The sequence below is a fragment of the Vidua chalybeata genome, chromosome 7, assembly GCF_026979565.1.
Source record: "Vidua chalybeata isolate OUT-0048 chromosome 7, bVidCha1 merged haplotype, whole genome shotgun sequence".
Taxonomy (NCBI): domain Eukaryota; kingdom Metazoa; phylum Chordata; class Aves; order Passeriformes; family Viduidae; genus Vidua; species Vidua chalybeata.
In genome coordinates, this window is record NC_071536.1 from 8,845,253 (window position 1) to 8,869,938 (window position 24,686).

Genomic DNA, 24,686 nt, shown 5'->3' on the forward strand with positions numbered 1-24,686 from the left:
AGTTCTCTAAATTTCTCATCCCTGTGCATACTCCTGTGTATTATATACTCTGGCTTGGTTCAGTGATTGATCTGTACACACAAACAGCTCGTGGTGTCAGCAGTTAGGCTAAAGCTCTTTGGACTTGATGTGAATTACAATGTCTGTCTGAGAGGCATTTGAAACAGAGATGAAGTGTTCATCACCAGGGGAATTTCAGCAGCCAGGAGCGCTGATCACTGGGCATTTCCCACTCTGTCTAACGTTTGTCCTTCTCTGGGTCAGGCACTAGTTTCAAGAGTCCCCAAGCTCACCCATGCTCTTTCACATGCAGCTCTTTCCCACCCTCACTTTCCCCGACCTTTTGCATCTTTCATGCTACATTCAAAAAAGAAATCGGTGCCAACTGTGTGCCTGCTAAGCTCTGGATGGATGCCTTCCTATTGAGTTAGGGTAGATGTTTCAGTAGAGGCAGACAAGTAACCAGCACCACCTCAGCCACAGCAATTGCTCCTACACACTCTAAGCTGGCTGTGCTGGAGCAGAGCAGTGAAATTTTAAGCCCTGAGAGTAATTTACTGTCAGCATGTTTTATTTTGCAAGTGGGGCAGCTTTCAGGTATCTGTGTGGTCAGTAATTATGACTGACCTGATGACTAACAACTCATTAAACCAGGGCAACTCTTCTAATTGCTGGGTCATATCCAGCCTTCAACATTTAGGACTGATGTGCTTAAGGACTTGGATGTTTCGAGCTCAGTATCTCTGCATATTCAAAGGAAGATAATATAAAGATATCTGAGCAGACACAAGCAGACCCCAGTTTCTTTTCTGAAAGAAATCATGCAAGGACTGTTCCTCATGCAGATCTCAGCCATCACAGGCTGGTCAAACATGCATTCAGAGTGCTTACCAGCTGGTTATCACCACTGTGGTCAAAAAAGAACAGAAAGCCAAGTTAGAGGTGAGAAAAATCAGTTCTGTACGACTCTGGGAAATAAGAGTCTCTTCCACATTCTCCCAAAGAAGTGCCATGTAAAAGGTGAGGATATTGAAAAATAGGTTCTTTAAATTAAGAAATGTACTACTTTGCATGCCATTAGGCAGCTTTTCCATAGGAAATAACTATACTTTCTTATCATGATCCTCTTTACCCTCTTAACCCCAAAAGAGTCATTATGTTCCTGGACTATAACTTCATATAAACCAAAGATCCATTTTTATGTTTACATGTATTATTTAAGTAATGCACAAAACCCCCTGATGCTGGAGTCTAGCTGCAGAATCAGCCATTTCCTAGGAAATCTAAAAATTAGTATAAAACCTCTTACCTAAGCTCTGTATTGTTTTGTACCTGAAGTCAAATTCCTCTTGCAAGTCTTCCAAGTATTTCACATCTTGGTCAGTCATCTTTCCCAGGAGAGAAATGAACAAATGCATAATGTAGTGTTTTCCTTCTCACCATTTGAAAACCCCTGAACAGTTCTGGGAACCCTTGTTTACTATCTTGTAAACTTTATAAAGTATGATTGAATAATAAATTTACAGCTACAGATTTGTTTTACTTGTTTAGAAAGTCAAATATTATCTTCTATCCTGCCTTTGACAGTGGCCTTTGATACAGCTTTATCCCTTCTTGTTTACTAGTGCAATGACATAGAGGAAAGTAGGAATGATTGTGTTAGCCCGAGTTAACTGAAATTGTTATGCCAATAATGCTACTCTCTTCTTGAAACTTTAAAGCAGGGAAAAGAGATAATTTTACATTTACTTAAAAGGAAATTTAATTGGGGTGTGCAAAGCCAAAAAAGGTGGAGTCAGACACAGGAGTAGAGCTCACAGAATTTATTTACAGAATGTCTTAAGAATTTGGATAAAGAAATGAAATATATTTGCTGCTTTGGCATTTTGCAGCTTTCTTTTCATATGTGCTGTAAAAAAATATTAAAGATATATTCTAGTAACCAAACAATGATAAATCAAAATACTCCATCAAAAGAAGGAAAATAAAACTGTAGGATATGATCTGTTGTACTTCGAATGTCTATTTCTGTGCTGTTTATGGGAAGCCCTGATTTTGCTAACAACTCATAAACAATCCTTTTTGGTTTCCTAAGATGTGCACATTAGAAGTCTGTGAAAATACAGAAACTTGTTTGCTAAATGAGCCCACACACAATTAGCCATTTTGGCTTACTCTTTATTTTGGAGACTAAAGTTTTAAATTATATGTGTAAAGTATGAAATTACATGCACGAGGAGCTGGCTAATTTCTGCATTCAACTTAATTACCTACTTAAAAAACCCCAACCCTGCTATCTAGAAAATGTTCTCATTTTCACTGGTCCTTCAGGGGTGGCTGTGCTTCCCCACACAGGCAGGAGGAGCAGCATGACAGGCTGCTGCTTTTTCTGCTCTGCAACTCTTATCTTACAACCTTGTGCGTAGATAGAGACCTGGTATTACATTCTTCTGAAACCACTTTATCCTTCTGAGGGTTTGATCTCTCTAACCCTTCTTCTCTGTGAAAGGAGACACTGATAAGAGAATGCTGCTAGGATCTCTTTCCAGTATACCAGAAGTGTTGCTCTTGAACAACATATGGACAGGTATTTCAAATACAGTTTCTACACTGAGACTGCTGCAAAGCTGAAAGTGGGGCTGGGATAGCAAAAAAGCTGTGAGTACTCTGAATCCTTATCCTGCCTTGAACTGAATGGGCAGGTATTCTCTGAGCTTTCAAGGTCTCTGGGACATAGCTACAGGTTTGGCTCAGCCCAGCTCTGGCCTGCAATGGCATGAGAAACTCCTGGAGAGTGGTTACCATCAGCTGCCAGTGTTCTTGTCCCCTCATGACTCCAAACCACATAATTATGTCACGTAGCCTTTGGCTCAACAAAGGTCTCAATACATGACTCAGAGATTGTGAAGGTTAAGCTACTGCTGACCCAGCTAAAGGAGGTGAAATTGCAAAAGTACATTTTCTGAACCTCGCATCTTTTCAGAGACTGGAGGTATGCTCTTACTGCACTCAGTGGTCTGCTTGCAACTCACACAGGGATGAGTGTGACAGCTTTAAAAGAGGGAGCTCTCACACTGAACCCAGACAGCTGCTAACGCCCGAGGATCCTGGTGTGTCCTGAGCTGTTGGTCTGGGCAGATGTCCTTGGAATAATGGAAAATGTCTGCTGGCAGAAGTCTTTGTGCTACCCTGCTTAAAGACAATTCAGGTGTGTCTGTATGAAAATCATGTGGGCAGAGACAGCACACAGGACAAAAAAGGTACCTGAGCACTGTTCTTGATCGCTGATACTTTGTGTTCTACATTTCTTTGACGTTCTGAAACCACAGAGCTCTGCAGAGACTTTTCCAGTGGCCCCTGGAACACATTGAACAGATAATTGGTGGGTGAGTAATAATAATAATAATAATAGGTGCTAGAAACTGTACTGCAAGTTCCAGCACAGAGAGGGAATTCCAAAGCCAGTGTTCAACCATCTGGAGACTGCTGCAAACACACAGACAAGTTTAGTTCTACACATTTGAAAAACATGCCGCTTTAACCTTGAAATCCAAGAGATTAAAAGGTGTGGGTATACTGCAGGCATTCAACATCTAGTAAATGAAATATAGATTATTAGATTTTTAAAAAAATATCCATGGCACAAGACTCATATAGGAATACATATTACATCCATAAGTGATTAACAAGAACACGTTTGTCTTAAAAATTCTCCCTGAGTTTTAAAAATGTAACAATTTCCCCAAAATAAGTTTCATATGTAATTTGAATTATTTTTTTCTCCAAACAACATAAAAATCATCAATAACTCTATAAAATAGTGGATGGAATATCTTTTGCATTCCATAGTTAATATGAATTAATGCATTGCATAATTTAAAATACACACATCTGTTTTGCAAAGAATAATCTCTTTAAAACCTTTCCTACAGATTAAAGTCTTTGAAGATTAGCTGTGACATGGAAGTCCCTCATAGCAATGTTTCCAGGAGTAGAGCCACTAATGATGTTCAAATGTGAGTTTAAAGGGCAACATTTTGCAACCCCTAGTGCACACAAATCATTTCAGTGGAATGAGGGTACAGGATTTGGTCAGAAAAGCATGTGAGCAGATTAACATGGAGCAGATTAATGAAATGTAATTCATTACCTGTACAGGCATGCTGGCTGCAGCCAATATTCTTCTTTCTTCTCTTAAGCAGTTTGAGATGATCACTGCTATATGCATGGGATTACCATGATATTTGCCCTGCAAGCACAAGTAAATACAACTCAAAAAAAATTCCAGAATTCAGGATGTCCCTCTGGAAATCACAAGCAACATGATGTATGAGTGTCTATGAGTGTTCAGATTGGTGTGGGTGAAAAAGACTCCCCCTTTCTTGTGCTGGTTCAGCCTTTCAGGGAGGCATCAGTTACTGCCACCGTCATAAAATATTCTTAACAATGTTTCGAAGAGATTATAAAGATACAATTCCGAGATGTGTATAATTTGGAGATCAAATTGCTCCCCTGCTAACACAGCTGTTTTGAAAGGGCTTTCCTGTCAGCCTATTCTGGGCATGATTTTATCACGTCTTCGATTTTCAATAGGATGTTGCTGCTTAGCATGTAGCACTTCTGCCAACAAAAAAGTTTGTAAGCATATCAATATGGTAATGATGCAAGCAGGAAAGCTTCCTCAGCATAAAGCAAAAGACTTAAATTTTAATGTCTATGAACAATTTTTCTCTTAAAAAAAAAAAAAAAAAAAAAAAAAAAAAAAAAAAAAAAAAGCCTGAGATGAAAGAATAAGTAACTTTTGTCCCGAGCCAAAGAACCAAAAAAAAAAAAAAAAAAAATCTATATTTTTACACCACCATAAATAAAGTGCTGAATTGCTGATGCGTGACTGAGGACTGGGCACAATTTGAACTAATATTGATTTATGCTGTATTTATAAGATTGGAAGCTCTCAAGCAGCTTCCTTTATGGTGATATATTCATTCAGTGTTTCTCAGTATCATTCATTCAGATACCCTTCATTCTATGCTCATAGTGTTTGTCCATTTATCAGAGTTAATCAATTTAATTTCTTTTCCTGTACAGTTTCCAGTTCTGGACTTACTCTAGTTTTTCCTCTTTATCATTAGTCTTTATTTTCATCCCATCTCCCTGCCACTCAGAACCTCTTTTATTCTAGCTGTCTCTGAATGTGGCACAATAAGTTTATACATACTTTAATTAATGCCATATCTTCTTTTGATGTCTCATACCAATTGTTATGTTAGACACAAGGGTGTGAATGCATCTGACAGAAATGTGAACACATTGCTTCTGTATGCAACAAGTACAGTGGCATTAAACATACCTTTCTAACGCTTTTCACTGAACATTTCCTGTGACCTTATGCATAAAATGTGTAATCTGAAATATGTTTCGACTTCAATTGCAAAGTAAAGAAATACCGTATTAACAATGGTAGTTTTGATCATGGCAACTTGGTTTGAGTTGCTTGGTATTAAATACCACGTGTACTGTGGTTCCAGGTATGGACTAAGGTGAAAGATACAGGGCTCTTAAAACTAAATAACCAAGGTACCAAATGTTCCCTTCCAAGGAAGCTTCGACTGCCCTGTCATTGTTAGCAATGAAATGAAACTTTGTTTCTATGGTTTCTGAAATCTTTTCAGAACAGGACTAGGTACATGCTCCGCAGTGCAACCAGTGCACACCCAGAGTAGCCCCAGCGCTGTGCCTGCTTTGATCTCAGGATGGTACTTTACTCCAGCAGTTCAGGATGGTACTTTACTCCAGCAACCATCTGTATCAATTACCCTGAGAAACAGGAGTTATGAACCTGACTGGTTTTAGGAGCTTCTCTGTAAACAAGAAGCGGTGAGTAATACTACCCAGGACGCGCTATGCCTCAGATGAAACACCAAGCAAGCACTCCCTCCCTGCCTGCTCCTTCCTGGGCAGTGGGAGGAGACTTGATTAAGGATACACTGCTGATTTCCGTGTCAAATAACAGTGCCAAAGATCTGTCACTACACATTTCTCCCTGGCAGCTCCATGGCTGTAGGGACAGTAACTACGATGTCGCTGCACGCTTCCTTCAACACCACTGCACTTCAGGTCCAGCAGTATATTCACAGCCCCCTTTGCTGGGCATATTTCCCAGTCTCGCTCTCTGTAGTGTCAGGATGTAGCTTTGGGAAGGGAATAGAGCAATGTGGGAAATGGCTGTGATCTTCCTGCAAAGAATTGAGTGGGGTGTCATGTGGAACTGAGGTCCAACAGCAACAGCCAGGGCAAATTAACTTCTGCAGAGTGGCTGTGCTCCTGGCTGTGCTCCAGCCCAGTGCCTGACTCCTCAGAGAGCCAATCCAGGTTGCTAACTGCCATGGAAATGACTCATGCTTTTTTTACTGACTGTGTTTTCTGCTCCTCGGTGGACTGAAACTGCTCAGCAAAGGATCAGTTCATTGTTAAGGACGAGCACATGTGAAGTTGGGAGAGGGGGGAACAGTCCTGCCTTGTTTCAGCTGTTATGGCTAAGCCTGTCTCATCCATCTATACCTTGATTAGAGGGGAAAAGTCCTGTTACTAATAAGGTTTGGGATGAAAGCTGTGGGGAGAAATCTGTCACTGTAAGTCTGTAAGTCTGCTGATGGGCATATTAATTCCTCTGTTAATTTCTGCTTGTGGCTATTACTTTGTTTTGGCAGTAAAACAGGGTTTCACCTTCCCCCTAGATGGCCAGTAAGTGGCCATGCCATATGCTGGTACCTGAAGAGGCTTACCTTAGTCCTGGCTTACCACTGCCCAACAGAATTCCAGCACTGCAAGGGTTTAAAGGGGTCCAAAAAAGCTATTTGACCAAGTCAAGAAGTAGTAAATATCCTCTCTTGGAGCTGGAAAAATGAATTTATGTAGAAGAGGCTCTTAAAATTCTGACAGTGGGATGTGTTAAAATTCCCCACAAAGGATGCCGGTTATTAGGGACTTCCCTACTGTTTCTAGATACGATTCATATGCAAAACTTTCAAAAACTCTTTCTCTCCTTTTCTTTGTTTCATTAAGAGAAAAACATCTGAATTGAGAGATGCAGTGGAAATTCACTTTTCCTCCTCTCTTTCTTTCTTCTCTAATTCATAAATCTGTAGAAACAAGCTGGGTCCATAGTGATTCCCATACTTATGCCAGGCTGGTGTTTCTGCAACTTGATTCAGTTTGAATGGATAACAAGAAGGTCAACAGACAGCTGCTACCTGTGCTCTTGGAGCAGCCCTTTTTACAGTAAGGGAGCAGATGGATTGCAACTCATCAGTAATAAATTGATAAATGAATTGTAGCACTAAATATCTGAATAATTGCAACTTATTGAATAATGTTAGCTACTATAAGTCACAATAACCGTGTTTTGGACTCTGGAAAAATAATAACACTAAAAAAATTCTGCCTGTGTTTTATACCTCTCAGCTGTAATTACACTTTGGAATGCACTACTTGGTATTCTCTTATTATTCACCTACTGCCAGCTCTTGTTGCTCTGCACTTCTATTTTGTCTTTGGCTGAGGGCAGAAATTGACCAACATGCCCTTGATTTCTGAAAGACTAATTGAAAATTATCTCCTATCAGCAAAAGAGTATTATAAGTTGGAAAATTAAGGAATTATAACAAAAAATGGCTTGAGATGAGGGAATCCTTAGAGTGACATGAACACTAGCAACCAGAAGAGGAAGGAGTGTGGATTCTTTAGATACACAAAATGGTATTAATAAGTTTAAACATGTAAGGAGAAAATTTATATTTGTCTTTTGACAAATACCAACACAGAGAAATGGAGGATTCGCTTTTCTTTCAAATCAAAATATCTGCTAATATTACGGTAATTTTGTTGGTCTTAGAAGTTTTCTTTCTCCTCTCTTCTGTTGCAATGAGATCTTTCCATGCTATGAGTTACAACAAACAACAAGTTATCTTATTTGGACTGGATTCTTCTCAACAACTACCAGCATGATGCTAAATTTAAGCAAACAGGGGGAACTTGAACTTTCATTTTGAACGGGAGACAATTTTCTGAGAATGCTGATGACATTTCCTTGGAGAAAAACCTTCCTACTGACACCCAGCATGCACTCTTTCCACTCCAGGGACATCTGCTGTGACAGTATCTTACTAGATCATGGAGAAAAACAAAGAGGCATTTCTGCAAAAACAGTTTGTACGTTATAACATGCAGAGTTTATGCCCTTTAGCCAAATTTTAAAACAGCTTGAACTCTTTGGAGTATGTTAAATGTGCATGAAACAGTGGCTGGGGAAATGCAAGGTTAGATTCTGTAAGCTGCAAGGTCATGAAGAAACTTTAAAATACTTATTATGACATTTTAAAATATATGTGCTTTCAAAAAGAACACCAAACAACTGTCAGTTTTAGTATCTGGAATTTACTGCTTACTCTGACAAAAATGAAGAAATCTAGACCAGAGTCATTCTCTTACTCTTCTTTTCTTCACATTTTTAAAATTTCAAAATTGTAGCTGATTTTCCTCCATCCCAAAGTGGATCACTCCCAGCCACACTAACACTGACTGCTTTCCATGTGTCAAAGGGCTCTGTACACACCTATCAGTGAATACTGGATGTGCCCTAGGTGAGCAATTGGCTCTGTTTTCAGTGGGTAAAGCAGGGGATTAGGTGTTAGTTGGTATCGACTTGTAATGTGGAAGGATGTGCTATGAAACCTTTAGAAAGTCAGTCAGGGGTTTGCCTGATTATCTCTGCGTTTTCAAGGTGACCTAAAAAAGGATTTGAGTAGGTTTTGGTGCTTTCCAATTCTGAAAATTGCTTCAGAATTTGGTCAGGTTTTCTCTTCTTTTCTCCTTTTTATTTTATTTTTCTATCTTTTTTTTTAACTCTCAAAGCCATCAGCTGTATTTCTTATTTCTGCTAGAAAAAGCCCTTCTTGAGCCTTTTGATTGTATACAATAGGAGCTTTATTTGGAGGTGTGGAAAGGTTATTTAGTATGACCATTGAAGTGTTTGTTCATACTGAATGAATACTTAAAGAAGCTGATGGAAGGGAGGAGAAATAGGAAACAGCAAGACAAAAGTCAAGCAAAAATACATTTCCTTCCCTATTGCTCACTTGTGATATGATTATTTTACAAAGTCTGGTACTCAGCATCTTTCTGGATAAGCAAATATCTCATCTTTCATAAAATCAAAAACTGGGAGAAAAACCCCTTTTGTCTATCATTTTACTTTTTGAAAGGAAGAAGGATTTGGTTTAGCTGTGTATCTCGAATGTGTGGGTGGGAAGGCATAGCTGTACATACATATTTCCCGTTTTCACCTTCAAATATGACAAATAACACTTCACTTTGATTTGTTTTCAACCTTTGTTTATGTATCCAGGCAGAAAGTCTAATGAAGACAACAGCAGAATACAAAGAAAGAGTTGGTCCTTGTGTTAGCCTGATAAGGGTTAAGTGCTTGGGAGTTTTTTGAAAGCTTGTACTTAAACAGGCAGTATTCTTACTAAAAAATCTTCTACTAGAAAGATGTCTATGTTTTATCTAGGTCTTTAAGAGGAAGTACCTGTGACACTATCTATTTAGACTGCTCTTGTACTTTTATTTTTAGATTTCTCCTCCCCCCCTCTCAAAATATGTGAGAGAACTTAAAGGCAACCTCATTGTTTTAGAAAACTCCCATGATGAGTGGGAAGTCCTAAGACACAGCTTTGTAGTCTTGTAGTTTTCTCATAGTGTATGATGCATAACTTCCAGATGATCATAATTTTTTGGGGGGGCACGTGCAACTAAATTGCAATAGGCAAAGCTGTAAAACCACAGCAGTGAGCTGTGAAGGTAGAGGTTTTTTCTCCACCTCTCAAATTCCACTGCTGAGTCCCTCCCAGCAGCCACTAAAACCAGTCAAGGAATAATCTACAGAAACAGCAGATTTCTGTGCACGTAGGGTGAGATAAAACTACAGAAAAAACATTTCTGTAGAAATCATCATCAGACAGTAGAACTGTATAGACAGAGAGGGGTGAAAAATGTAGTGCTGCTTCTTATTTGATACTTATTTGAGAATAAATAACTTCTTGTTTAAGTGAGATTTATTTGAAAGTAAATAAAAATACCATCTTCCCTATGAAAAAGGGTAAAACATCAGAGGACAGAGAGGACTGATCTCCACATCCCCCTCCTCCTCTGGGCACAAAGACCTGAGTATTATTAACTAATCTCTCGGGCAGATGTTCAACTGCAACTGGGCTCAGAATGAACAAAGCCCACAAGAGGTTATTTAATTTGCTTGTATTTTTACTTCTGTCTGCAAGTTAACTCTTTTTCATTCTACAAGAACAAACTGAAACATTTATAAACTTTTTTTTGCATTCTTTAAATAATAACTAGAAACTCCAAAGTATTTTACTTGTACCAAGGTTAACCTTTTTCAGACTTGTACCAACAATTTTTAAAAACTTTTATTAGCTGCAGTCATCAAGCTGCAGTTGCTAGGAGCAGATTCCTAGCTGCTTTAGCAAACAGATTTCTGTGCGGGGTTTCCCATTTGCACGCCAAAATTTTCTGTAAACAGCTTTAATGGTTGTACTGAAAAACTCACTGGGAGCAGTCTAATACAATCTGAATTGTGTTAGACAGCAGGACACGCTGGTTCAAAACACGTCCTACTTTACCATGTTGAGTTATTGATCTGGCAGGTTGCACGAGTGCTAAATACGTGTAAATAACATTTTGAAATGGATCTTCCGTAGTTTATTAGGAACTTTCTCTATTTTGTTCCATTCTCACCCTTTTGTAAGCTTTAACAGGAAACTGCAACTTAAACATCAATGGCTGTTTCCACTCCTTGCAACTGTTTCTCAGCACAGGGCTTATTGGAATTGTTTGTCGAGCACCAACTGGAATGTCCTGTTTCAGATCTAATGCTATTTTGTCCCCTTTCTTTGATGTACTGAACTGAATCATCTTAGGATTCCTCATGCATGTTCCTTTCTGGTACAGAGGCTTTGGTAAACAGTCACTTGAACTAAGGAACCTTTATATGTTCACTTAGTTCTATCTGGAGAAGCACAGGGGTGTTCAGTGCCCATCGCAGATGGAAACAAACTGGGCAGTATAAGCAGGAACAGGACACAGAATCAGGAATGCACTGCTGTGTTACTGTTTGAAGCAGCATCATGTAAAGATGTATTTGTGGAAAAAAAGTGCCTTAATATATGTTTTAGATGACAGAAGATACTTTCAGATACTTTCCAGACCTTACCATAAAAACAGCCAGAGCTGTGTTGAATAAAGTAATGTAAGTAAAGAACTATTTTCCACCTACTTACTATAACTTCCAAAAGCTTGTTTTTATATAACTGGTTGGTGTGAATCAGCAGACCTGGTGCTTCTGCCTGACCTCTCCCTTTGTAAACAGACCCTAAGGTGTTAATGGTGCATGTGCCCACAGACCTGCTCATTCAGGCATAATCCCATCACCCTCCCTCCCCTCATCTTCGGCTCTAGCAGGGCCAGGGAGTCGGTAAAGTTCACCAATACTGGAGAATCTGCTGTGACAATTAAATGAATTTCATGAATATACATAATTTACAGCAAATTGTTCCCCAGAGCACACAGTATACTCATTAACTCAGGATTCAGTGGTAAATGAGCAGAGCAGCCCTTCTTAGTCCTGAAATCTGTTATTTCACTTTTATAAAGGAAAATTTACGTAATCAGATTTCACCCTGAATACCATAAATAGAGAAGTGACACAGATGCATGTTGCCATTAATGAGAAGGGATTGCTTTCAGAAGTTATCTTGAGACCAGAGCATAAATAAGGGCTTCAGTTATGAGTAGGACGATTCTGGGAATTTCTGCTTTTGTCCTGATGGGGTTGTCCTGCACCTGTCGCAGAGCACAGCACAGAGAGAGGCTCCTCCTGAGAGCTCATCTGAACCCACACTTGGGCCAGGCTGCATTCCATGGAGCTACTTCTTGTCTAGCAAAAGGAGTGCTACAGGTTTCCAGCTTGGAGTGTGTGTGGGGAAGGACATCCCAGAGCTGACCAGGCAGTTGCCCACCAGCATCATTCCTCAATGGAACGGTGGGACACAGAGGCACAGTGCACATCTCTGATTCCCAGGCTCCTCTGAGCCTCCCCTGCCCTTGGCTCCATGGCTGCACTGCCTGGCTGCTCTCTCCCAACCCAGAATTTTGGCATGTGAGTCAGGAATGTGGACAGTGCCTGTCTTCCATGAGAGTCTCTGAGCACTAAATGCACTGGTGTATGGCATGGGGGCTGACATCAGGGACAGGTGTATGCTGTCACGTAGAAACGTCCCTTCTGAAAACTGGGGTGTAATTGTCCACAGGCCAAGGTCATGCAGACTCCTACATCTGCAGTGTGGTTCCTAGAAGTGCTAGGCAGCTCTTCAAAGCTTAACATCTGCCCTTTACATTTTGTTGTCATAACAACAGCACAAACCCTCTCCTTGTGACTAATCTGCTTTGCTTTTCTCCATCTAGATCTTAAGAAGGAGAAAGAACTATAAGCATAGTTTCCCTGCTCTTCCCCCCACGGTCTCTGAACATTTTCTCCCTCTTCCCTTTCCAAGACTGCTTCTGAGGGGGAGCAGGAGCTCTCTAGGAAGATGGACAGAGAATTTAACCTTAGAAAGTGACTGTGCTGTTCTGTCTCCCACTGAAGAGCACAGCAACAAAAGGCTGCTCTGCTATAAAAATGAATCAAATTTACTGACTAAAGAAGTAATAATAATGTAGGAAGCAAATATGAAGGATTTTAACCTAAAATGCTGACCCTGATTTTAATACAGTATGTGCACTTATGCCAGATTAATGTCAAGAAGAAATGTTTCAATGAAAGCAAGAAATAGAGAAGTGAATTACAGAGAGCTAGCAGTGACCACAGCTGCTTAGCTAAGTTTCTTAACACTATTTTCAAGTGCTTATAACTTTTTTATAAATTATGTATTTCCTGAAACACTATCCAGTGTTTCTTTTTGCCTGCAGATAATTTTGGAAATGTAAGCAGTCTAAGCAAGAATGCCACACTCCATAGTTATTTCTCTAAGGGTGGGAGAATAGGGATGGTCCCTGTGTTCTGAAAGCAGGGGTGCCAGGCAGACCCACCTTCCTGCTTGGACTTCTGTTCTCTGCCCTTCACAACCCCCAAGGTTGCCCAAAACTTTGTATTGCAACTGAGGCAGGCAAATTCTCTTTTCTTTCACTATTTCCATTCTTATTTTCACAGAACAACTAACATATTTATGTAAAGATGTTTCAGAGAACAGTCAGAATAGAAGATTTTCTCAATTTCATAACAAATATCTCAGGGAAATCTTTTAGGTGAGGTGTGTTTGGCTGAGGTGCTGGAGACTCCTAGAAATAATGCTCTCCAGACTCAGTAACAGCACCAGGAGTCTTGATCCTAAGGAGTCCTTGTCTGTCTAGAAAACAGCTGCACAGGCCACTTAGGAAGTGTGCATTGCTTCCTCTTCTGAGGCTGCCTTTCACTAACCATCCAGTTGTATTTCTGATTAAATGTCAGTCTCTCAATTTGTGTTTTGTCAAGAACTGGAGGGTGCTTTGAATAGCTTTTGTGTGTTCTCTAATTGAATTTTTCTTTATTATTGCTATTGTCATAGCATTGAGGAACCTTTACCACAGCTCACAGCACTATGCTGTGTACATAGTGATAAGTGCTGGTTTCCAGCATTATCTATTTTGTCAGGTATTACTCAATAGGGTAGCACAATTTGGCTCAAAATAATGAACAAACATTGTACTCAGATCTTGTATTGTGGTTGGACAGCTTTGTGTGTGTGCACGATGCACAAGGGTCTGTGCATCTGCGTGTGGTTCAGAGGGGAAGGAAGAGGAGGGAACTGTGAAATTTCAAAGAAGTGCTTGCACTAGAGAGTGAAGCAGAGATAAAGGTGGGCTCATGGTAACTAACCTTCAGAGAAAGTCAAACCAACACTGTTCACATTGTCACCAGATAGGAAAAGACGTTTACAAAAGCAGCTTCCTCCCCTATTTAGGAACCCAGTGTTTCTTTCATCTGTCACTGAAAAACCTCATTAGTTTTACAGCGTAGCATTCCAGCTTCCTGTTCCCCAGGTGGTGTGCTGGGACAAGGACGAGCATGGCATCCTGCTCTCTACATCAGTCACATTTTTCTGGTGCTGTCTCATGAACCTGTCACAAACTAGCTCCAATTGCTAGAGTTAGGTATCTGCAAGGACTTCCAGCTGTGGGTGGGAAGCCAAATGTCCGTTTCCAATCTTCTCATATATTTAGCAATAAAATGCAACCAGTGATGCATTAACAAAAGATTAGACCCATAATTAGATAATTTGTATACTCAAAATTAAGAACATTTCAGAACATACTGTCCATGCTATGTGTCATATTCAGTCCATTAATAATACTTGACAGTTGATAACAAGGATAGGCTGTCAGCTGATTTCAGCTACTCTAGCATTGATGTACTTACCTATTCAGTGAAAGAAATAACTTTAACAGCTGCAGCAGGAGACTACCTGTGCAGCTTTGCAGAACATGCAGCCCATACTTTGGCTGAAAATGCATTTATCCTCTATGCCCTATACCTTATAAGTTGTAACACAGTGTTTGACACAAAAGTCAAAAATTCTGGTGTCACAGATTTCTGAAGACACTATAAATTATTTTTCTTATCCAATAATAGGTTGTTATCAAGCATTGCAAGAACCTGGTCCTACTCCAGCCTATTCTAATTATTTTGGAGATTGGAATATAGACTGTGGGTGATAGTGTTCAAGATCAGAAAAAGCTCCAGCAGTGAAAGTGCCATCCAGTTTTTGGTGGTTTACATGTGTATTTTGAAAGCGAATGGATAGCTTTTTTTGTACAAATTCAGGTTATGGGCTGTCTTGATGCAATGAAGAAAGGTCAACATTACTAGTGATGGGGAGAGCTGTTGGGTTTCTTTTCACCTAGAAACATTCTACTGCAATGCTCAAGACTCAGATCCTGTTTTATAAGCAGTATAATTCCAGTATCACACATGTCCTCTAAAGGAATTCCTAACACGGTTCAGCTGTAATGGGGATGCCTAAGCATTTTGGCTTGTTCTGGAATTGTGACTCAGACCCTAGCACCTGAGAAACCATTTAATCACAAATCACTTGAAATTCCCCTCCTCTTGCCTTTCTGGAATAAACCTCCTTTGCTTTGTGCTCTTCCTGAAGCACATCATGATATAATTTCCAAATGTGACAGCACTTGAAAGAAAGGGTTCTCCTTCAGGCCATTTTCACACTGATTATTACATGAACTCAAATGAGTTCACCCAAGGCCTGATTGCTTGGCTTGGTGTGCCCAATTTGACAGAGCACACAGAGCTGATGCTTCAAGTTGTGGTAAAATATTTAGAATGAAATAAATGGGGCAAAGAGTAGAAGGAACAGCAATGAGAGGCTTTAATTTTGTAGCGCTTGTATGTAAATATGTTCTAGTCCTTCTGCCTGTGCACATTGTGATGGTAAAATCATAAATGCATTGTCTTTTAAGGCAGGAATACACCAGTGTGAAATGCTCTTTCCACGCATCTACCCCTGTGGAAGAATCTTTTACTAAGGTGATACAGCTTTGTGGTAAAATGTGCCAAGATTATTACAGAAACAACAGGATTTCTGCAGTTGAGTAAATTTGGTGTCTGAAGAGTACTGAAATTATGAAAAGTGCTGCTCCAAAAACCAGAAAAGAAACAGAGAGTGACTTTATTTTTAAATTACAGGAGGCTGCTTGCATAACACAGGATGAAAAAGTAGCAGCAATGGAAATAGTGTCATATTTTTAAGAGGCCACCATTAGGGATAAAGAGTAGAAAGACACAGCCATAAAGAGAACAAAGTAATTGATGAAGTCATGCTAGGATTTTCCAGGCCAGTGTCTGTGTATGTACATATGTCTCAAATAAAGAAAATGTTTGGCAAGCAATGTAATTATCATTTAAGTACTTATGGAAAACACCATCAAAGAAGATAAAAAACCCCAAACTTTCATTAAACTCCATGGCATATCTGCTTTATGCAGAAGACAGATAGATGTCAAGAAGTAGGTGACTAATGAAGTGGAACTCTGAGAATCTTTGCCTTAGATAAACAATTATTAGAGAAACATTCAGCCAATCAAAATAAATATCATTTTGCAGAAGCTTAACGGTAAATCCTGTAAGTAATTCATAACAAATAATCCCAGAAAAGCATGAAACAGCAAGCATGCTAATGATTTACAGAGGTTCCTTTTTTATGGTCCTGCCTTAAGCCCCAAACATGTATTTTATTCCATAGTTAAATATCTGTCGGTGTCTGAAAGGTGGTAATTACATTTGTAATAAACGTGAGCATCTATAAGCACAGTACAGTGTTATTTGTAAGAGCTCAGTGAAACACAGATATGCACAGAGCTAAGAAGTCACAGCATTTGTATCCAAGCTGCATGCATTGAAACAGGAATTACTGTTCCACAGAAAGACAGGGGAATTGTTATTTTGAATTATCTTGTTGAAGGCTCAGTTTTCCCATAGCTGCTCGGAGTCTATGGCAATCAGGGCAGCTCTGAGCTGGGCATTGGAACAAACTGCACTCGACAGAGCTCGAGCACTGCCTCCAGAGAGCAGTGAGAGTGTGCAGTGCAATTTGTCATTTGAAGTAATGACCCACCTGCAGCAGCTTCCTGACTCTTTTCAGGTTGTGGATCAAGAGCAGATTCTTCTCCTGCGAAACCCGGTCCAGCTGTTCGTCCACCTGTATTATCAAATTCTGTAAAAGGATCATTGCCATTGCTTCATTGTTGGCTGCAGCCTCCCTAAAGAGTCAATGAACAACAACAATACATGTTTAAAATGCTGCATGATGTGTCACTCTAGCAGTACAGAAAATTATAATCTATTCAGAAATCTAGGCAGCAAACTTTAAATATATGGTGACTTGCATATAGTTAGAGCTTGTGAATAATGATTTTTATGATTTTGTGCGGGTTTTTTTATACTCCTATAGATATGCATAAAAAGAGGGTGAGGTATTAGCACAGAGAGTAGAGTCAGCCAGAGGAGACAATCAGGGTTTTCTAGTCTCTGGTCCAGTGAATATTTAAATACTTCCAGCTCACTTGTCAGAGGAAATGGGGCTTATGCAAACTGTCCCTCTCACTCAGTCACACAGATATAATTTCTGAATTTGCTGCCCAGTTTCAGAGAAAGTTGGCAACAGCCTTGAAGTCCAAAAGATAGAACATTCTTACAAATTTCATGGCAATCTGGCAGGTTGGTAGAAGAAAGGAATCCAAATTAGCGTCTCCACTGAGGGAAACAGCAGCAATAACTTGCTCCAGGAGGCAACAGCCAGATGGTCAGGCAGAAGATACATCTCTTCCCACCAGGCAGCAGCTGAGCCTTCCCCCAGCCAAACTATTTGGGGATACAGGAGGACTCTGAGGCTACTGGTCAAGGGTATGTAGGGGACACAGACACAGAGAAAGCCAGGCTTTATTGGTTCTGCTGTTCGTGGTACAGCTGGTATGTGCAGGGCAATGGGCATTAGTGAGCAAAACTGAGGAGGAAAAAGTTTGGGCAGCATGGCATCCTTGTCCTTGGGATAGCCTCTCTCCTTGCCTCACAAATAGCAGGTGCCTGTTTGAGATACGCCTGCTAGCTCCACATCTGGCAAAAAGGAGATTTTAATGTTACCCATGTTGCCACAGCCCCATAAAGATGGAGCCATAAACTGTAAAGAAGGATTCTATTCCTTAGCAGATTTCCCCCCCCCTGCACAATAGTGCTCCAATAGTCCTGTGGATTTAGCTTGAAAAATTGAGATGTCTCTTTCTGGTATGACTAATATATATTTTTTTTCATTTAGTTTGGAATTTTCTTAAGATAACTCTCAAGTGAATTGAATCTAAATTTGTGCAGAAATTGACCTCCTAGAGAACAGCTCCTGTAAACAGCTGGCTTGTTCCCCAGAATAATCCAGCTTTAAGTGCAGTTTTGGACAAGAGAATAATTTTATGCTGCAAGAGGTAAATGTATAACATTTCCATTGAAAATTAACTTGCATTATTTTTTTAAAAATCCATTTTTATTGGATTTTGTTTAGGAGTAAGTTCAAATGTGAGACTTCACCTCCCAATATTCCCTAAGTTCAAATGGCTAAATCCATAGCTAGTGCAATAGTACTACTGGAATGTAGATACCTGCACAGTTTGTAAATGAGCACCCTAAAGCCTGCCAGCAAACAAAAGAATTGTTGGTGATAGGAGACAGGATGAATGAAATCCTACCAGTCCTGGCTTTCTATCCATTGTGCTAGAAGGTGCCGGATTTCCATGGGGAAGTTATCATCGTAGAACTGGTCTACCTGCTCCAAAAACTTTATTTCCAGTTGTTGAACTTGACTCCATTGGGACATACTACAAAAGAAAAGAATTAAACATGTTTGCAACTGAAAAATGAATATGAATTACTAATCCAAACTGCATAAGTTGGTTATTTTCATTGGAAAGCAATGATTTTGCTCTCTTTTTGGTGAATTCATACCGCTCAAATTTTTCCTAAAGTCATCATGGTTGTGTGTTATTGTGCTGTTCCTAAAGCCCCACATTTTCTGTTAGGAGAGTACTGCTTTACAACCTAAATGTAGTTCATCTCTACTTTAAATTGCCATAGGATTATATTTGATGTGTCCTGGGATCTCAGTCCTAGGGCTGAGATCAGTGAGCTCTGTCAACACCCTGATCCCATACCAGAGGTGGTCTTCCATTTCATCTTAACAAAAGACACAAAATACATTCAGGGCTAAAGACTGAAGTGGGCCAACACACTATGGATCTGTTGGAACATTTTGATAGAAACTTTTCCTGAAGAAAAAGACAAGATTTCATCAAAATGGACATTTTTGTAGAAAGCTGACCTTTTCATATGTAGCTTTTCTATTTCCAGTTCTGAATTATAGTTTCAGAATGTCAACAGTTTCAAATAAAGATATCATATCTTAATGCTGTAGTCTTTCATTTTGCATTTTTAAAGTCGGAAGAAAAAAAAAAAAAAAGTAGTATCTGAAGGTTTAATGGAGTCCTTACTCATGCAAAAGTAAAAGTGACAGGTTTTAGTTTCTCAACGAAGGCTGATAGGATGATTCTGTGTGTGGTGTGAAGAACACTGTATATAAGTCAGTGGAAATGTGCCCCAGTGACATTTCTCTCCTCCTTATTACTTCCATTCTGAGAGGAAAAAAATATTGCCTGAATATTTACTTTGTTTTTTTAAATTGCTGAGGAGGAGTTAGGAGTGTTTCACTGTCTGTGTTGCTGTATTGACAGTTACAAAGAATCCCAAACTTTATTTCTGGTGATACATACAAGGAATCAAATTGTTATGCATTAATAATTTATAGAATAAAATCAGATAATTGTTAAGGTTTGGAAGAGACCTCCAGGATCACTGAATCTGACCTGTAACTTTTTTTCTGAAGTCACACTAAGGGGAAAAAAACCCCCACACAAACAGATTTTAAAGTCTGTTCACTTTCAGTGGGAGTTTTTATTGTAAATGCTAGTGAATTCTGGTGATTATGATATCCTAACAAGATTAGTGAGGAAATTTAATATTTTTATCTAAAGTTAGAAAAAAAAAAAAGGCAAGATTTCGTCCAGCCTGCAGCCCCCTTAGGCCTGCCATGTAAGTTGCAGGGATGCTCACATGCATGAACTGTTGCAGAGCACATAGGTGGCGTTTGTCCCTGGGATTTCTGTGACATGCTCGAACAACCCATGTTCCCTTTGCACAAAAGGTTTTGCAGGGACAGCTGAGAAGTCGGGCAGTTGTAGCTCATCGTGAATGCCCCCTGAAGGGAACTGAAAGGAAGTTTTCAGGAAAGATGGGCCAACACTATACAAGAGAGGACAGGGGTAATAGACTCAAATTGAAAGGGAGTAGGTCGCGATTAGACATTTAAAATTCTTTACTGTGAGGGTGGGAACAGGTTGCTCAGAGATGTGGACTCCCCAGCCCAGAAGGTGCTCGAGGGCAGGTTGGATGGGGCTCTGAGCATCCTGGTCTCTGTTGCAAGCTGTCCCTGCCCGCGGCAGGGTGTTGGAACGACGTGATCTTTAAGGTCCCTTCCACCCCAAACCACGCTGTCACTGTAAGCCGGCCGGCAAGGAGCGGGTGCTGCGGGGATGGAGCCGTGTCCGGCCGCACTCCGGACAGCGCAGACCAGCCCCGCTTTTCGGCTGCCCAGGCGCTCTCCCGACTGCCGGGTTTGCCCCGGAGCCCGCTCCCATCGGCCCCGCCAGTGCCGGGGTTCGGTGCACGTCCCATCCCGTCCCATCCCGTCCCATCCCATCCCATCCCATCCCGTCCCGTCCCGTCCCGCTCGGAGCGCTGCCCCCGTGTCCCCGCCGCACTTGCCTGTGCCGGGTCCGGCCGAGCTCCGCGCTGCCGCCCCCGCCCCGCGGGCTTTAAGCGGCCGCGCCCGCCCCCGGCCCCGGCAGCAGCGCCTTCCTGTGCGTCAGCCCAGCGGGCCCCGCACGGCCCTGCCGGCTGTCTATCGCAGGAGCTCCAGGCGCGACAGGTACCTGGGCAAAGCTCAGAGCGTGCAGGAAGTTGCTTGTCTTCAGGAAGCTGAAAAATACAGAACTCTTTCCCGTTCGTGCTGTCAGGGCTGGGTCCCGCCGCGCTGGGAGACCAATGGCATCGCTGGGGACTCGGGGTTCCGCTGTTCCCCCAAAAGCCGTGGAGGCACCGGTGGTCCCCACTGCCCGAATTCTGCTCAGTGAAGGCCAGTGAAAAGGCAGAGGGCAGTTCTTGGACGAGTTGGGCCGCGGAACAAACCCCGCAAACTCTTGTGACTTAGAGTCATAGAGGTTGGACCACACCTCCAAGAACATCGAGTCTAACATTTGGCTAAACATCACCATATCAACGTGAGACCCACAGTCAATTCGTTTATTCAACACCTCCAGGAATGGTGGCTCCACCACTTCCCTGGGCAGTCCATTCCAATTCTTGACCACCCTTTCCATGAAAAAGTTCTTCCTGTTGTTCAACCTGAACATCCCCCTGGTGCAGCTTAAGAGTAGTCTCTGCTCAGACCTGTCCTCTGTCGTTTAGGCTTCAGCAAGCATAGGAGGCTGGTTAGCTTATGTGGACCATGTCAGGACAGAGAATTAGTAATTTGAGGACCACCCAGGAAATAACATTGATTAGTAATGTGATGTTGTGCTGTCAGTAGGGGGAACTGTTGCACTGTATTTCTTTTAAATAAATATTGGTAACTATTCAATTTCTTTTTACATTAAGCACTCGTTTTCTGAGCATCCTTAAGCAACTGTTGTCTGTAATGATGAGAAGACAGGTAGTTCATACCATTGCAACAAAACAAGATAGTAACAGGTTTTCAATCCCCTTTTTGCTTGCTGTTTCTCCGCTTAACCTAGAAAATAATCTCTATGGTGGAGTGGTTGATATTAAGAGAATACAATGTTTCCTGTTATCTGATGGAAGTATCTGTTCAGGCTTGCTTCAGGAGGCCATAACCTAGAAGTTCAGTTTGGTGATCACAAAATCCAGGGTAATCAGGGGTCATTCTTCATCTGAGGTTTGGAGATCAGTTTCTGGGAAGACAGTTCCTGTTCCTTTCTTTCCTCCTTTCTCCCCCCACTTCCTAGCAGGTAGAGCAGTGAAGGCAGGTCAGTGGCTGGGCTGGAGACCAGCTGTGGAGCCAGCTGTTGGGGGTGCAGGATGCTGGATGTGAGCCATGGCTCTGGAGGCAAGAGAACAGGGGCATGATCCTCACAGCAAGGGGTGCAGGAAAATGGATGGAGTCACTTGTGATGTTTCAGTGAGTTGGGGACCTCTGGGGCTTTGCAGAAGCTGGCTGGAGAAAGAGGAAGGGAAGGGCACTTTGTTTGGGGGAGAGGAATAAAGAGGACTGTGGTCCAAGGGCATTAGAGTTGTGGTCCAAAGGCATTGAGGTGTGGCTGGGCATGAAAAGGCCTGAGGCATGCAGGGACAGCCTGATGGAGGCTGTTTGAGGACCACGGGTGGGAGAGGAGGGTGTGGAGCAGCAGAGCTGTCAGGATGGGGAGGGCTAAGGGTTCACTTCTGAGTCTGAAGAATAGCTCAGCTCTGTGCTCTTAGACAAGGATCAGGGGACATGTTAGCACACTGTGAAGGATGTGGTGGTGTTGGGAGGTGTGAGGGAAACTGCTGTGGAGCAGGACTGAGGTAGGAAAGAGATGGTCAGTTCAGGGAAGCTCTGGAGGAGATATGTGTGGGTAGGATCCTGAAAGGATAACTCGAGGTGTGTGGTGGATACTGCTGGTCTAGCACAGGAGGAGGCTGTGAAGGAGGCAGTGCCTGGACTGAAAGGAGAAGTTTAGGGGCAAGGAGTTGTGGCTGACACTCAGTGAGGAGTTCAGTGAGTACAGATTGGGCAGGCCAGGGAAGGTTAAAACCACCACTGGGTTTGATGGGTCAAAGTTAATCTTCATCGTGTAATGTTTTATTCCACTTCATCGGTGTTTCAGCACTGGTCAGAGCAGAGCACAAGAAGTGTCTACACTTTGTGAGCTGTTTAAGGGAAGAAAAGGTCTCAAGCAATGGAGAAGGAATTCAGGACATAGTAATCTTCTCATTAAAAGTTCACAAAGTTTTTTCTAGGAAAACTGAGCCAGTTTATTACTTTGATCTCTCTGACCAACCTGTAATCAAGATTACCATCTCTCATGTTTGGCCTCTAGTCATTATACTCCTTGACTAACATTTAATTAGAGCATGTGTCATCTGTCTTTTACATAAAGGAGACATTCAGCTTGTACATGCTGTACATGTGTTATGTCTTGTATCTGAACTGTCCATAGCTTTTTTCCATGCATTCAGAACATGGACTTCTGGTCTCAGTGAGGTGAGTAAACACTGTCATTGTGAGAAGTTGTCCTGCTGACAGTGTAGTTCCTTCTAGTCAGCACAGCATAAATCAGTAGTTTTGTGTGCAGGTCACATCCCTTACTGTCCTCTGTTTGGAGAAAAAAAGACAGGAACTGTTGTAGGCACACACTTTGTGGAAATTGGGAGTGGGGCTGCGGCCGAACCCCATCCCCAGTGGGCACAGCTGTGCAGGACAGGTGAATGATATTGAAGGTAATGAGCCATGGGGTGCCCAGGTGCACTGAGCAACCACCAAAGGGAGCAGAGGGCACACAGGTGCACTGCATGAACAGGAGGGGTATAAAAGGTTCTACTGTGGCACAATAAAGAGCTGCCGGTGCTTCTGAAGTGGTGTTACTCTGTATGAGCTGATGCTTGAAGCCTTCTTTGGTGTCGGTCATTCTGATAAGGAGCAGCAATGTTGATCTAAAGTTAAGTGTTATAATAATCTATTTATAAATACTGGAAAGAATTCTTATTTCTGTGTTTGTACGTAGCTAAAACAATGGTCATTATGCCTAGAAAAAGAGGGTTTTGGCTGTTTAGTGCTTCTTAACTGCTGAAATGCTTACTGCTTTCCCCCTTCTGGTAATGAGTGAACTATATGTGCAGATATTTAATCTATATAAAGATGCATATCTTGCCCAAATTCAATATGAAATCAACTAGAAAAAAATTAACTTGCTACATGGAGAATAATGAGAAATAAGGAATTATAGAAAATGGTTTCCTCCTGCTGACTTGGGTTCAGGTTTCTGCTTTCAGGGTGGTTTGGCCTTTTGATATTGCAGTCTCTGTCTTTGCTTTTTTTTTGGTAGGTGCAGGTAGAGTGACCACGTGGCAGTGCACAAGCAGGTCAGAATGAGTGCCCTGGAGGTAGATGACTTCTGTCCTTTTTGCTGCCCAGGCCGTAATGGAGGGTCCATGCCCATCTCTACCACCAAGAGAGGATCTTCTACCCCAGTTCATAGCAGGTGAGGAGTTCTGTTGAGCTGGGACAGTAGAAATTTTTGTTTTATTGCCTGTTATCTTTGAACAACAGGTGTGTTATTTTGATGCATGCCTTTTTTAATCACTTTACCTCTTGATGTCATCTTTGCAATTTTGCACTGGGTGCTTCACTGTGTATCCTGGGAAAACTTGGAGGTGTTTATTCTCAAAAGATTTGTGTAGTTTTGGAGATTTTTTTTCTTAAGGAGAAAGAAGCCTGTGCATCTTGTAGAAGTTAAGGCCAATGCTACTTGGGGTCCTACAGTCACCATACAAACTGCTACACTGATGAAATTAAGGTAGGAAGGAATTACATGAAAGGTCTCTATTCCACCAGAGTGGCAATCTGCCATTGTTTATGGGAAGGACAGGTGCAAAGAAGTGAAGGAAGCATGGAAAGAAATGAGGGTGAAGACAGCAGTTTAGAAGAGGCAGAAGGAGAGAAACTCTGGGGGCCTTATATTAATTACCTTGTAGTATAAATGAAGTATTGCATATGTGGAAAGCCACTGGACATAAGCTTTGCTCTGTGTCCCTGCTCCAGTCATCATTTTTTCAGCTGTTTTCTCTCTTGAAATGCATAATTGATTTAACCTGTCCTCTTCCTGAATGATATAATGCAAATTTGAGTTCTACTGTTCCTGAATTACTCTAGAGTCAGGTTTCCTTTTTTGGCTGTGATTATGTAAAT

At 41.3% G+C, this 24,686-nt stretch overlaps 1 protein-coding gene across 1 annotated transcript in view; it reads right to left on the minus strand.

The window, feature by feature from the left end:
• Positions 1-18,485, minus strand: part of STAT4 (signal transducer and activator of transcription 4) — a 39,475-nt gene extending 20,990 nt beyond the window's left edge. Inside the window, exons 1-5 of the mRNA XM_053948145.1 lie at positions 18,358-18,485; positions 16,740-16,884; positions 4,151-4,249; positions 3,265-3,357; positions 1,310-1,388 (exon numbers count right to left, since the gene is read on the minus strand). Coding sequence (XP_053804120.1) covers positions 1,310-1,388; positions 3,265-3,357; positions 4,151-4,249; positions 16,740-16,884; positions 18,358-18,485 — 544 coding nt within the window. The remainder of the gene's footprint in view (positions 1-1,309; positions 1,389-3,264; positions 3,358-4,150; positions 4,250-16,739; positions 16,885-18,357) is intronic.
• Between the last annotated feature and the right edge of the window lie 6,201 nt (positions 18,486-24,686).